The sequence below is a fragment of the Nelusetta ayraudi genome, unplaced genomic scaffold (assembly GCF_046127955.1).
Source record: "Nelusetta ayraudi isolate G7.1 ecotype Tasmania unplaced genomic scaffold, CSIRO-AGI_Nayr_v1 ptg000048l, whole genome shotgun sequence".
NCBI classification, from domain to species: domain Eukaryota; kingdom Metazoa; phylum Chordata; class Actinopteri; order Tetraodontiformes; family Monacanthidae; genus Nelusetta; species Nelusetta ayraudi.
Window position 1 is genome coordinate 7,371,359 of NW_027466098.1, and position 13,642 is coordinate 7,385,000.

The following is a 13,642-nucleotide window of genomic DNA, read 5'->3' on the forward strand; positions in this document are numbered from 1 at the left end:
ATATAAACACATATAAATCACTGCATAGAGAAGAACGCACTAGCTTAAAAGCAAAGGTAAGTACTGATGACTTTCCTACCGTTTCTGTGCAAAAATAATGAACATCAGCAATTCTGACTGTGTCCAGAAATTTGTTTCCATGCGAACATTTTCCCAAAATTTGAAAACAATCACCAAAATCTTGAAAGCCATAATTGCTGTTTTGTTTCATTGTTGCCCAAATCACCTTCTCTTGATGATTTTCTTTAGTTTGTTTTGTATTTACTGATAGAATGTTAAAAAAAAATGACTTAGGATATTCTTTTAACAGGGTGTTTTTTCCTTCATGCAGCAGGTATGTGGAAGGCAAAGTTTCATCTCTGATTAGTTGTCAGCACCTGGTGCTCCGAGTGTGGTACATAAGCCCCTCCAGCACGCTGGTTTGCTTTGTTTGCTCACACACTACATGCACCTGGTACTTGATACTCTTTTGTTTGTCTATTGTCTTCTGCCTTTGTTTGTTGATTTAATCAAGTTTTTTTTGTCAGCTTTTTCAGACAAGTGGAGAAGAAATCACCAACCATTATTGTCTGAGCCAACGATTTCAACATGACAAAGCCACATCAAAAGAGTGTACTGCTGGGACGCCTTGTGTGCTTCGTTGCTTTCCGTCTCTGATGTGGACAAGAAACGATTCAAGTGTATTTTGCAGCTGTAAGGTTGGAGGCTGGGGATATTTTTAGAGAAAATGTCAAGAACGGGAATGTAACCACAAGGCCCTGCTGAGTTGTTGCGAAGTGATGGACTTAGTCCAATGTGGCCATTAGAGGCCCACTGACCAAAGCCTGCTGCCCCTATGCAACCACCCACTTCATTCTCACACATTAGATCATGCATGCATGCGTGTGTAAGCAGTAGTGAATCCTTGATGGATGCACATGGTGTTAAAGTCAAACTTGGAGAAGAGGTTGAAGCTGGAAGACATTCTTGGCTGTAAAAGTGCCACATGCTTCTTTTCTTTTGCCAGAGTGACAACTGCAAAAACGCTGGAGACCAAGTCACTCTGTAAATCTTGATTCAACCTCTCCTGATTGGATGACATGATTGCCAATGGAAAAAGTGTTGGCACAAACTGTTTTTTTTTTTTCATTTTAAATTTATGCCGACAGCGAGTGAGATTGTTTTCCCTGTTTTTTTTATCAATTCTTTTGGAGAGACTTTGTTTTATATTTATGTGTTGCTACATTTAAACACGATTGTTTGATAATCAAATGATATATTTGCTAATCATCACCATCATATAAAGACCAGTATTTATTAACAAAATCAGGGAAATTACTTGGCAGCATTTGCTTCAACGTGCACAGGGTTCGCGGTGAACTCATGAAAATCGACTGGAATCAAGTCTCTTGGTTGTTTTTATTATGAACAGAAGACTTGCCAGCCATGCAGCAGCTGTGTTTTATTAAAGGAAAAAAATAAATCACATTTTCAAATGGCACCGTCCCCACTCTATGCAGAAAAACTGCCAGCAGCAATGTGTGATGGTCAGTTATTGTTGTCCTACTGCTCGCCACACACGAGAAAAAACCCACAAAAAAAACAATAAAAACGGAGGCAAGTCATTGGTTGGGCTTCATCCTGAATAGAAACACGCTGATGTAAACGCTGATCGATAGCAGCATCTTCACAGCTTGAAAAGAAAAGAAAACAACGACGTAAACAGAATTACAAAATCAGTTTAGCATCTTTTAATACCACAAAAATCAATCTTCTGTAAAAAGGGAAACCTTTTATGGAATGGTGCGGCAACGACAACGATTGTGCAGCGGATGGAATTTGAAAAGACGCTCTATCAATAGAACAGTGAAATGGAATAGGGCCGTTTTTGTCAAGCCAGAGCAGAAAATCATGACAGAAAACCTTCTACTGACCTCCAGTTGGAGTCAAAGTGAAGAGTTCACTGTGGTCACAAGTTCTCTCAAACTCGAAACGCTTTCCCGACACAGGGTCACAGTTCATTCATACAGAAAATAAATGTGGAATCATTTCTCAACAAATGCAAAGGTTTTCACAGCTTGGCGCCCCCTGACTGCAGCACGTTAACACGTGCGTTATGTTTATTACATAAGCAGAGATAAACATTTCAGAGCTGTACATGTCAGGCCACTGACGGGTCGTCATTGCTGCACAACTCTACTGGAATATAGTGAAACCATAGCAGTAGTGGTGGTGTCCTGCAGCTTAAAAAAACGACCTGATATCACAAAGCGGAATACAAACAGAAGATGCATCAATGCCGGGATTCAAACTCTTGATTTTCGACTGCTGCTCCGGCGCGCACACACATTTGTTCTGCCAAAGCGCAAGGCACAAAGTACACTGAGGTGGAGCCGAAATGTATCGCAAAATAATTGGCTGCTTAAGATACAGCTTGGATGTCAATTTCGACAGAAATTCTCTGTTAAGGCATCTTAATGTTGTTTATTTTACTGCTGCATGAATACAGTTTTGCCTTTCCTAATACCTCTAACACTGCCAGCCTGATAACTCGCAGTGTGTCGAACAGAAATAGGAAAAGGCACGAGTTTCCCTCTATACCATCCGTTACCACTGCTTTTTTTTTTTTTTTTTTTTTGTAACAAGCAACAAATAAACACACCTGGTTAAGTCTGGCGACGTTCTCCATTTACCATCAATAAAACCCGAATATACTTTGGCAGTAATGCCTCGTGCTGACCGGCAGGCACTTCCTGGGAGGTCGAAGCCTATTATTGCGTCGCTGAATGAGTGGCGTCGGTGAAAAATCTCGAGCTGAGCAATTTCTTTCAAAGAAAGAAAATCTAAAACACTCATGTGCAGAGTAAGCCCTAACACAAAGGTGTGCGTTTGTACTGACAGCGTGGACTACGGAATACAGCCAGACTTGTCCTGATAGAAAAGATCCAGTAGCTCTGATGTGATTTGCCGTTGCAAACGCATTGAGCACGTGGACCTTTCTCAGTGGGAGATGTCCGCAGAGCTGCAGTTACTGGTCCCCTCACAGATACACATCCACGGTGTTGAGGATCATGTGTCTACAGAGCGGGCAGTTCTGCTGGTGGATGGGCTGCATCAGCAGGATGTCCTTGCACTCCCTGCACAAGCAGAGGTGTCTGCAGGGCAGCAGCACCACCGTCTTGTTGCAGTCCTGGCAGATGACGCACCTTTTCCTTTCCTCCTGCTCCTTCAGCAGAGTCAGCAGGTTCTTTGGGTCGCTTTTGCCGTCTTTCCCCGAGGACGGCGGCTTCCCCGGGGGCCTGCCGGTGCTCGACGAAGGCACTTGGGAAGCGACCCGCTCCCGCCGCGCTTCGCCTCCCGCCGCCCTCCCGTCCGGAGGGTCCCGTCTCTCGTTGCCGGGCTCGCCGTCCCCGCCGTCCCTGGCGCCCCGGTGGAGCTGCGTCCTCAGAGCCAGGGTCAGCTGGCTGCCCAGTCCAGACGCCTGCTGCCACAGTCCTCTCTCCAGCGCACGCAGGTGACAGCACATCCGGGACAAGCGGCGCACGGCGGCGCGCAAAAGATGAGGGGAGCCGCGGGCGGCGGCGCTGAGGCGGCGGAGGGCCTGGTGAGACCTGCGCAGGACGGGGAAAGAGTCGACGAAACCCAGGAGCCGCCCGCCAGCCTGACGGGCCAACTCTGGGTTCAGGTAGGCGGTGGTGGTGAAGGCGATCAGGACCGTGAGGAGGAGCCCGTAGATGTTCAGGATGAAGATGCTGATGAACATCTGGACCAAGGAGAGCGTAAAGTCCAACGCCAGCTTACACGGCGACCACAGAAAGGCGCAGGTCCAGACCAGACCCCTGTAGAGGAAGGCCAGGGAGGTCAGCGTGATCTCCAGGGCCTTGTGCAGCGGGCCGGCCAGCGCGTGCAAGACGGCGACCAGCGACGCGTAGACGTTCTGGGTGGCGATGAGGGCGAAGTTGACCGCCGTGTTGACCAAGTAGACCAGCAGACTGAGGACGATGCCGCAGGCCTGCGGCAGCCACAGCAGGGCCCGGCACAGGTGCTGCTTCCCCCGCAGCAGGTAGTGCGTGGCCAGGTAGCCCACCATCTTCAGGCTCTCCAGGAGCCCCTCCAGCGCCAGACCCGTGTTCCCCAGCACGGAGGAGGCGCTGTGGGCCAGGCTGGACGTGCAAAGCGACCCTAGTCCGACCAGGTCCACGGCCAGGTTGGCCAGCAGGGTGGGGAGGGTGTACACAAAGCTGAGGACACCTACGACGGTCCGGACAACCGCGTGTACAACGAGGAAATTCAGGTCCAGCAGGACGCCGATGACTTCGAGACATTTTCCCACAGTGGACATTAGAAGGTTCACCCACCCCATGGCCGAAGATCTTCCGCCTATTTGTGTTTACCTCTCATCGGCCCCTGCTGGTATCCGAGGCAAAGTCCATGTCTTGTTTTGTTCCGTTCCAATAGGGACGTTCAATCGCGTGCTAACTACATTTTGCTAACTCGCCCCGTTTCAGGCAGAGCACACGATTCTCCCCCCCCACCGCCATTGATGATAATAATCACAAATCGCGTATTTAAGGTGATATCTGGAGGATATCGACGGACGACCAACCACCACACGCGTGAAGAAGCGGATGTTTTAGTTCAAACGTGGAGGACACACTTCCGTTTGTTTTCCGGGTTTCGGTTCGTCTCGCAAGCAGTCTGAGTGCTCCCCGCAAGTTTCGGTTCGAAATCCAAATAAATAGAAAGAACGACATCAAAAAGTGAACAACTCGGCTCTGGATTATGGCTATGGCGAAGAAAAACAGAGAGTTGATCTATAGGTCGTGTTGTTTACGTTCCTGGTGCGATCGCCCATATTTGTTTGGCCCGAGTCAGCTGACCTCGACAACTTCCGGTGAAGCCCCTCCGTCATGCGCGTAAAATGAAGAAACAAAATTGAAACTAATTTATTTTTTAAGGTCAAGTATCAGATTTACAAATAAATGAACAAATAAATAAAAATACATTTTTAAAAATAATTTTTTGAAACATGAATAAAAAAAATAAATCGTAAGTACTACTCAAGTGAACTCCGTTACATATAGTCAGCAAATTAAGATATTTAGAACATAAGAATTTATTCATGACGAAACTGAAAATTGAACCTCACGTTCACTTGATGAAACTTAAACTTAATGTTATTTTTAAGATAAGACCAGGCATGCTGTTCGACCTTTTAAACACAAGGGGGACTCTATTGACTACAGAGCGTGTCGTGGTGGAGGGCATTTTTTGGTCCTTCTAACATTAATAGGAATGGGAAAATAAATATGAAAATACTGCGAAAAAAAACCTGACGAGAAATAATAAAGAAAATGTTAATAATATATTATTTTGTCAAATACAAAATAATGTATTTGTTTATATTTTAGAAACAAACCCATCGTAAAATAAAAGGAGATTTTCAGATGAGCGTAGACTCTTTCTCACTCCTTCATCTATATTGTGTTGATCACTACTAGTCAAATTCATGAAGCACTGTCTGTCATTTTCATATCTTTGATGTTTAAATGAACAAACAAATTAATAAATTAATTAATGCATGAATAAATAAATTCACTTGCATAAGCATGTGTGTGCCACAAGCGCAACAAGAGCATTTAATATTCACACTTGTGTCCTTTAATTTATTGCTTGGATTCTCTTTTTTCCTGAAGTCACTCCCATTTACACAGTCTCATGTGTTGACCTGTACTCTCCCATTACATCAGCCACTTCAGCGACAAAGAAATATATAAGCAGCCCAAACCCTACAACACAAAGTCTATTTCCTGCTTTGCCTTATGGCTCAACCTCCCCATCTGAGCAGCATTCTTCTTTCCTTGCAAAGGGAAACTGTCCGATAGGATCATGGGAAATCCTGTTCCCAAGCTTTGGACACTTGACAAAAAGCATTTGTTGAAGAATGCAATGATACAACAGGGATACGTAAGCACATGTACTGAGCTATAAAAGGTCTTGAGTGTTACTTTGTCTCTGGCAGAGGGCTTCTAGACCTGCTCCTTTTATGGAAGATAAGGGCCCTCCTGGCCCAGCAGGGACCAGTAGTCGGCTTCCGTTATTTGTGTTCTGGTCAACCAAATCCTTCCTTCTGAAATGGCGAGAGGTTCAAACATGTTTCCTTTTATCTGGGACCCTCCACTACCTTTCTGTAGGTATCCTGTTGGGTGTGCCCGCATTCCTCCTTTTTGCTCATCATCTTGGTATCTCGCACAACATGATGGAGTTTTTTTTTTTTGCTTGAACCACGATAACTTTGCGTCTTATATTTTTCTTTTTCTCTGAGACAATATCCACAATATGCCATGAGGTGCAAATGTCCCCGATCCATCAGCAGCCTTTGTGTTACATGCTTTGTATGCACCACTCAACTCCCTAGTTTTAACAGCAGTATTTCATTGTTTCTTCTTAAATACGTGCAATCTGAAAAATAAAAACTATGAAAAAAATAATTACTGGAAGATGGGAAACATGCTAGTTTTCCCAGGAAGAGAACTTGGCCACTTGGACAAGTGAATGGTCTCAAGTTTTCAGCAAATCGCCTTCTCACCTGCTGGGTCATTTCCAGGCTTCAAAGACACTCAACTCTTTTGGCTACGTTTTCACTCAAAGATGCATGTGTCAATTCTACACAATCTAGCAAACCAGATGGGATGTTTCTTAATTCCTTTAAAAAAAAAGTTGTGAGCAAACACTCACAACTTGAGCAACAATGAAAAAAAGTCAGGTTTTTCTCAATGTCTTTGAGCAACATGAAGCAGTCACTTCTTGCTCTCGTGTCTCCTTCCTCTTTATCCCTGAAGGAAGGTGATTATGGTAGTTTGGTGGTTATGGAATCCATTGAAAATTTCAAACCAGTTGAAAATACAGTCGGTTAGCGCTGCTGCCTCGCTGAAAGCTTGCTGGTTCAGTTCCCCTGGTGTTTGGAGTTTGCATGCTCTCCTTGTGTCTGTGTGTGGGATCTCCATGTACTCCAGCTACCTCCAGCTACGTCTTAACACGTGCACATTTGGCTGATTGGCAACTCACACTAATTGTCCTTAGGTGTGAGTTTGCCAATGGTTGTTTGTGTCTCTGTGTGGCCCCTGTGATGAACTGGCAACTTGTCCAAGGTGTACCATAAAAGCGATGGGAGAGGCTCCAGCCGCCCTACCACCCTGAGTGCAGGATGAGCAGGGATGGAAAATGGGTGGATGGACGAAAACTGTGTCTAATTGGAGGTTGGCAAGATGGATGAGTTGAGATTTCAGAGTTGAAATCCAATCCAGCTGTTGTGCAAGGTTCAGCAGCGCATTAACAGCCACTTAGCTCGTTGAATCTCTCTTAACATTGAATTAAAATGAGAAAAATTAGAAATTGAGATTAATATGTAAGCTGCCCAAATGCTCAGTGGTAATTGCTAGATTGTTTGTTTGAATGGATAGTTTGTTAAAAATGGAGTGGTTTATAAGTGGCCACAGATTATGTTTCAAACATTTATTTTCGAATAGGTTTTTTTGTTCTAATGGCACAGATATCAATGAGACTAATGCATACGTCTTGGATAGAGTGATGTCTTTTTCCTGTATTGTGTGAAAAGCTACATAAAACATGACACACTCATTAATCAAACCGTTAATGCACATATAAACCTCCGCTGTCACTAAGTGTGACTGCTAGTTCTGTTGCGTTCCCAGGTCTCGTGGGTTATTTTGGGCCTTAAGAGTTCAGATCCTCTGAATTCGAAGCTGACTTTGGCAACCAGCCAACACACTGAGTCGCTTAAATTTATGTGCAGAATACATCACTGTGTGTGTGTGTGCTTTCAGAAACAGGACAGGGGGTAGGCGGCAGACCAGAAGCTTCTCTGGGAAAGCACAAACTCCAAACAGTGGAAATCGCTAGAGTGAAGACTGGTCAGGACCCAGAGCAGGACCCTACATTCTGCAGGGGACCTTTGCCTCAGGCCCGCTGCCTCCACAATACACAGAGCACTGGGGAGAAAAGCTATGGACAGGAGGAGTGGGATGGAAGACATGAGTGATGATTTTACTCCGATGTGACTCACACATATGAATAAGTTGGACCAGGAAGGTTTCCTCTGCAGGACATTCCTGCTTTTTGAATTGTCTTCTCAGGACCTTGTCTGAGCATCTGCAGGATGTTCAAGCTGCTGTAGTGACTTCCTGCGTCGTGACTCACTCTTCCGCATCCGCCCCGCAACAAGAAAGGCTCAGAGGACCCATGGTGACACCATAAAAAGGGTCTTTTTTTTTCCCTTTTCAGTTTTTTCCTTTCATCATCATCATCATCAGTTGACTAATCCTGAGCCCCCAGTACAAGTCCAGTTTTTTTTTGTTATCTTTGACGTCTAAATGTTTTGTACTTTTTCTTTTAATTAAAAAATAACGTACTACGACTACTACTCAAACATTTGCGTTCAAGATTAACTCTTTCAGATCACACTAAGAAAAAGCAGTTTTCTTTCTCCCTTGGCTCAGTATTAATGTAAATAGAGTTTTCTTTTGTCTTAAAAACCTCTTCCAAATGGTCCAGAGTTCACTTTATGGTTTAAACAGGCAGTTAAAGATTAACACAATGTCTTGTAACCATTATTTTGTGACAGCATGACATATACATTGTAATACTTTTACCAAAACAAAATACAAAAAGTTGTGCTTTATTTTGAATTTACAACTTTTTTTCACACTGAAAAAGTTCTTTTGTCAGTAAATCTTTGTCTCCTACCAGCTAATGAAAACATCAAACGCCAATGAACCTCTGTTTTCTTCCTAATGAAGCGAAACACATTTCAATGCTGAAATTTCTTGCACTTACACAGAAACAGCTTGTTGCGGGTAAGAGCTTGAGACTTGCGTTAACCTTCAGTGGCAGCTGCCTGGAGCAGAGCAACTTGTTGCATTGTTAATCAAAATTAATTTTCATTTTTTCAAATTCGTCTTCCGTCCGTGCTTCCTTTCAGAGCGAGATCTTCCCATGGTAAAAACCCTGCAGAATCACGTCAGTGGGCAGATTTATTGTGATTAATGCGTCCTATACATACAGTGGGATCACCATGGAGAAGACATGTCCAGTTCATGGCTGCTGCAGTCATATCAAAGTGGCTCTTTGTCAAGAAGCTCTTTTTGTGACGCAGCCTCGCAGCAATTCAAATTTCTCTCCCACTTATTCCTCCATCCTCCCCACCATACAAGTCTCACTCAGAAGCCCCCCCCCCACCCTTCCCCAGTTCTTTGCATCAACTAGGACAATAGGTGTCTCTTATGCTGGACGCCAGAACTACTTGGTCTCTTGTCTGGACTCAGTAGCTTGGAAATAATGACTTTGTGTTCCTCCTTTCGTTTCCTGCAGGATTCCCCTTCACCAGAGTCCTGCTGCGACAAACACGAGTCGTGTGTTGTCATCGACCAAAAAGGACGCGCAGGGTCCGGCGGTCAGGACACTCTTGAGAGCCCAGTTGAAGTGAAAAACCCTGAAGTACAGAAGTGAAATAAGAGGCAACGGGCCAGTCATGCAGGATGAGACTCATATATCTTGAAGATCCGGGAGAGTACAACTAAAAAAAAGCTTCACCAGAAGAAAATCACACTTTCTTCAATTTATCATCAAATACAGTGCAAACATCAATCGTATTATAATGTCACATGACATCAAATAATGTGGCCAAAGGATAAAACAGAACAGTGTTTTAGGGAAGTTGCTTGATGTATCTATCAGACTACTGAGCTGGAACAATGACAGCTGCAGAGGGTTTCTATTTGTGTATTTTCTTGCCAGGGATTAGCATCTATCTATCTATCTATCTATCTATCTATCTATCTATCTATCTATCTATCTATCTATCTATCTATCTATCTATCCATCCATCCATCCATCCATCCATCCATCCGTCCATCTGTTTGAAAATTTAGTGAATGTGTGGATTGTGTTGGTAGTTGGGGGTTTGTCATCACCTCAACAGTTCGAGTCCAGTGTCAGTACTCTGAAAAAAAAAGTCTCTGAGAACTTTGTGGGGGAGGGAATGATGCTTTTACTGACTCTGTTTCCCCCCCCTTTTTTTCAGACTCATTCCCAAAATGATTGACCCTTCATATTCCCCCGACGTCCTGTCCAGGATGTCTCATAAGTGGGGTGAAAAGGAGACCTTGCATAGTGACTTTTCCACAAGGACAATTAAGCGACTGGTGAAAATGAAAAAAAGAAATCTTAGCAGGAGGTTGTGTGGCCATTGTGCCACGCCCGTTTCCCATGGAGACCTTGGAGGTTGCGTCATTAGTTGAGTTGTTTGAGTGATGCAGTTGTTTTGGGAACAGCTCTCCGGTTCTGCTACCCGTCCAAAACAGTAGGGCCGCACCATACCACACAGGAAACCAAGCATCAGCACTTTGGTTTACATCAGAAATACAAGATTATCTATAACCTAATGGAAAATTCAGGGCTTTTCTCTTGTTTTCTGTCTCCTTTTTTAAACCTAATGCCACAAATTCTGTGGAAATGCAAATATGCAGAATGTCATTCATTCGCATATTACTGCGCCTTTGTATATAACACACTGAGATGGTCAAACAATCGCGATTGTTCCCCCCCTGCCTCCGAGGCAGCGATACTTCAACACGGCGAGGAAGTTGTGTTGATTTCCTTCAACACAAAGCCCAATCAGCACTGCGCCACGGCGGGGAGAGAGGGACAGGGAAGGGAATGTCATGGCGTGTGTTATCAGCATCGGGCCCCATTTCCAGCAAAACAGAGCAATATTTACAGTATCTGCACCAACGGGTCCCCTCCGATGGCCGTCGGATGGAAGGAAAACAGACGAGCTGCGATATCTGGCAAGCGGAGGATGTTTCAGCTCCGCGCCGAGGCAGACGCGCTTTCTTCCTTCCTCCCTGTTTCATGTCAGCTGCTCACCTGCTTTGAGCACTTGAAAACAACAGATCCAGTGACTAGAGAATAAGGCCCGACTTTCCCTCTCATGTTTATTCAATTTTTATTACGCCAGAGTTGCTTGATAGGTTGTCACATGGACGGACACCACTTTTATGCTAGTGCGGTGGCTAAACAAAGCTAGCACCACTTAGCTGATTCTGGCGTTTAGTCATGGAACAGTTTTTTTTTTTATTATACAAATAATTGGTCATTTGACAATTTAAATATGTTTATTCCCCCTCATGAAGAGGCAGGTCTTAAACTTTGTGGACGGTTTCCTCTATATCTGGAAATTTTAGGTTGCAGTTACAACAAATTATTTGCTGCATCATGAAAATTGAAAATTGATCATTTTTAAATGTCACACCCAATATAAAAAAAAGAAAGAAATCTCATATTAGATTGGTGAAGCACTCCATCCAGCAGGTCATCCTCACCTTTGTGCGTGTTACAAAAGACAGAGGTGCGATATGGATGGTCTCTCTTTTTTAATGTGCTTCTGCTTTATTTATATTATATATTATTTGTTTTATTAGTTTGTGATTGCACAATGGGTTTGGCAAACGGTCGGAGAACCCTCCCCTCCACCCCACTGAGACTCTTTCACCATCTCGCGAAATTTGTTGCCGCGAAATCAGAGCCCTTTGGAAAATTACAGGAGACGTTGATCTCCTTGAAGGTGTGTGTGTGTGAAATCAAAACAGCAGCAAAAGCAACAAATGGAAGCAGCCCAAAGTCCCCTATTCTTCGTCAAAAGAAAGAAAGTGCCCTCACCGTCCAGCTGCTTGGTGCCGTTTTCGGGAGTGAGTTTTCTTCCTGTGAGCCTGTGACCTGCTCTCAGAGGCGATGCACTTGGCAGCAACAGATAGCAGACAGTGTTTTCCAGCGCAGGAGGTCACAGAGATCAGTGGACGCCTCATTCTCACCATTCTTTGATCTTATTTCCAAACAAACTACAATACTCTTGGGGACGTTATCAGTGCTGGTGCAGAGATTAAGCTGGTCATTCCAAGAAATGTATTTTGTATTAATGTATTGTGCATGTTCTCACTCTGGCCCCTAGAATCTACATCGGGCATGGGCAAACTATGGCCCGGGGGGGCCGTATGCGGCCTGTTAAGCTTTAATCGGACACACCAAACTCGAAGAAATGGTATTTATAGTAAGTAAGTCATAAAATAGTTGGATTTCATCCATTTTTCAGTGTTTTCAGAGTCACTTCAAAAAAGAGCTAAAGACCGTGGGGGCTTCAAGGACACAGATTTTCAATTGACATTAAAGCGACACGTTTCCCACATATCCCATGATATATTTTTTCCTCCTATGAGGTGGCCCACTAAAGCACTCCATCCTTCTGCTGCTGCTCCAGCCCCCTAGCTCACATTTTAGAACCCGTTATGGCCCCACCAGTCAAAAAGTTTGCCCACTGCTGATCTACATAAATGAGTAAAAAGGAGACCAGAAGAAAAACATGTCATCCAAGGAGAGTTTGTTTAAAATAGCAAATAGGTTACACAATTTTTTAAAAAGTGAAGTGATCCTCTCTAGTCATCTGGACAGAGTGGATCACTTTGCTTTTTAAAAAAAGACAGTGTGTGTGTGTGTGTGTGTGTGTGTGTGTAGCAATAAAAGCGACACAGCTGCCTGTGTTTACATAGCCCTAGAAGTTGGCTACCTCAGAGAGAGAGGGGTAGGGTGGTGGGGGGTGGGAGGTGCCATTGAATATGCAATTTAAAACTTTACTGGATATAGGAAATGTGAATTCAAGGGCCAAATTGACAGAATTGTAAATAATAAATGATTAAAAACTTATAATAAATAATAAATGATTAAAAACTTTGGGTGAACGTTCCCTTTAATTCCTCTGTGTGTCGTGCAGTGGCCCTTGGGGCTGCTGGATCAGGTGATTTCTGCTGTGGCAAACAACAGGTGTTCAGGCAAAGTAAAGAGGGTCTAAGGGCGTATACACACTTGCCCTGTTTGGTTGAAACTAAACCAAAAAAGTTGCAGACATTTTGGGCTCGTGTGAATATGCCCTAACATCTGCGGCTCCAGTCACTTGTAGTATTTAAAAAATGCTCCTCGCGGAGGGTGTTTCAGTTCACACCTCATTGGTCGAAACCAAATATTTCATTAATAGGGTTGTGTTGTTTCTGTGAGGCAGTTTGTGAAGAAAATAGTTCAGTTGTGTACTGTACCAGCGGGGATTTGTGATGGCACACCATGACTAAATGATGACTATGACAATTTTCCAGGAAGTAAATCTACTTTCAAGAACCATTCAAACAAGTAATCATGTCACCAGGAAGAAACAGTGATAACAAGCAAAGTGTCACATCTTTTCTTTTCATTCAGGATGCCAGCAAAACAGCAATATATAATTAAAGAGAAAACAAAACGAATACAAAACAAAACAGAAAAACTTAGCCCTCTGTTTATAACATCCTACTAAAATATTTTTAGCTTCCTGATTCCTCCTCCAGTGCTGGCTAGAGGTTAAAATGATCTCATCTGCTCTGTTAGGGCAGGACAGATACATACAGTAAATACATCCTAAATCTTAAGTGCTCAAAATTTTGATGGAACGTTTAAACGACTGTTATATCATTTTTTCTTCTATCTTTTCTCTAAATTGTCTTTGCCTCCTACAACTGAAAACATGACAAATGAAATAGAAATTCCGAACCCAGCGTCATAT

At 43.7% G+C, this 13,642-nt stretch overlaps 1 protein-coding gene across 1 annotated transcript; it reads right to left on the bottom strand.

Moving 5' to 3' along the window:
• Positions 1–1,379: 1,379 nt before the first annotated feature.
• Positions 1,380–4,863, bottom strand: rnf26 (ring finger protein 26). The gene has a single exon (XM_076036021.1). It carries the CDS (start codon positions 4,340–4,342, stop codon positions 3,020–3,022), a length of 1,323 nt encoding a protein of 440 aa, XP_075892136.1. The 5' UTR covers positions 4,343–4,863; the 3' UTR covers positions 1,380–3,019.
• Positions 4,864–13,642: the final 8,779 nt, after the last annotated feature.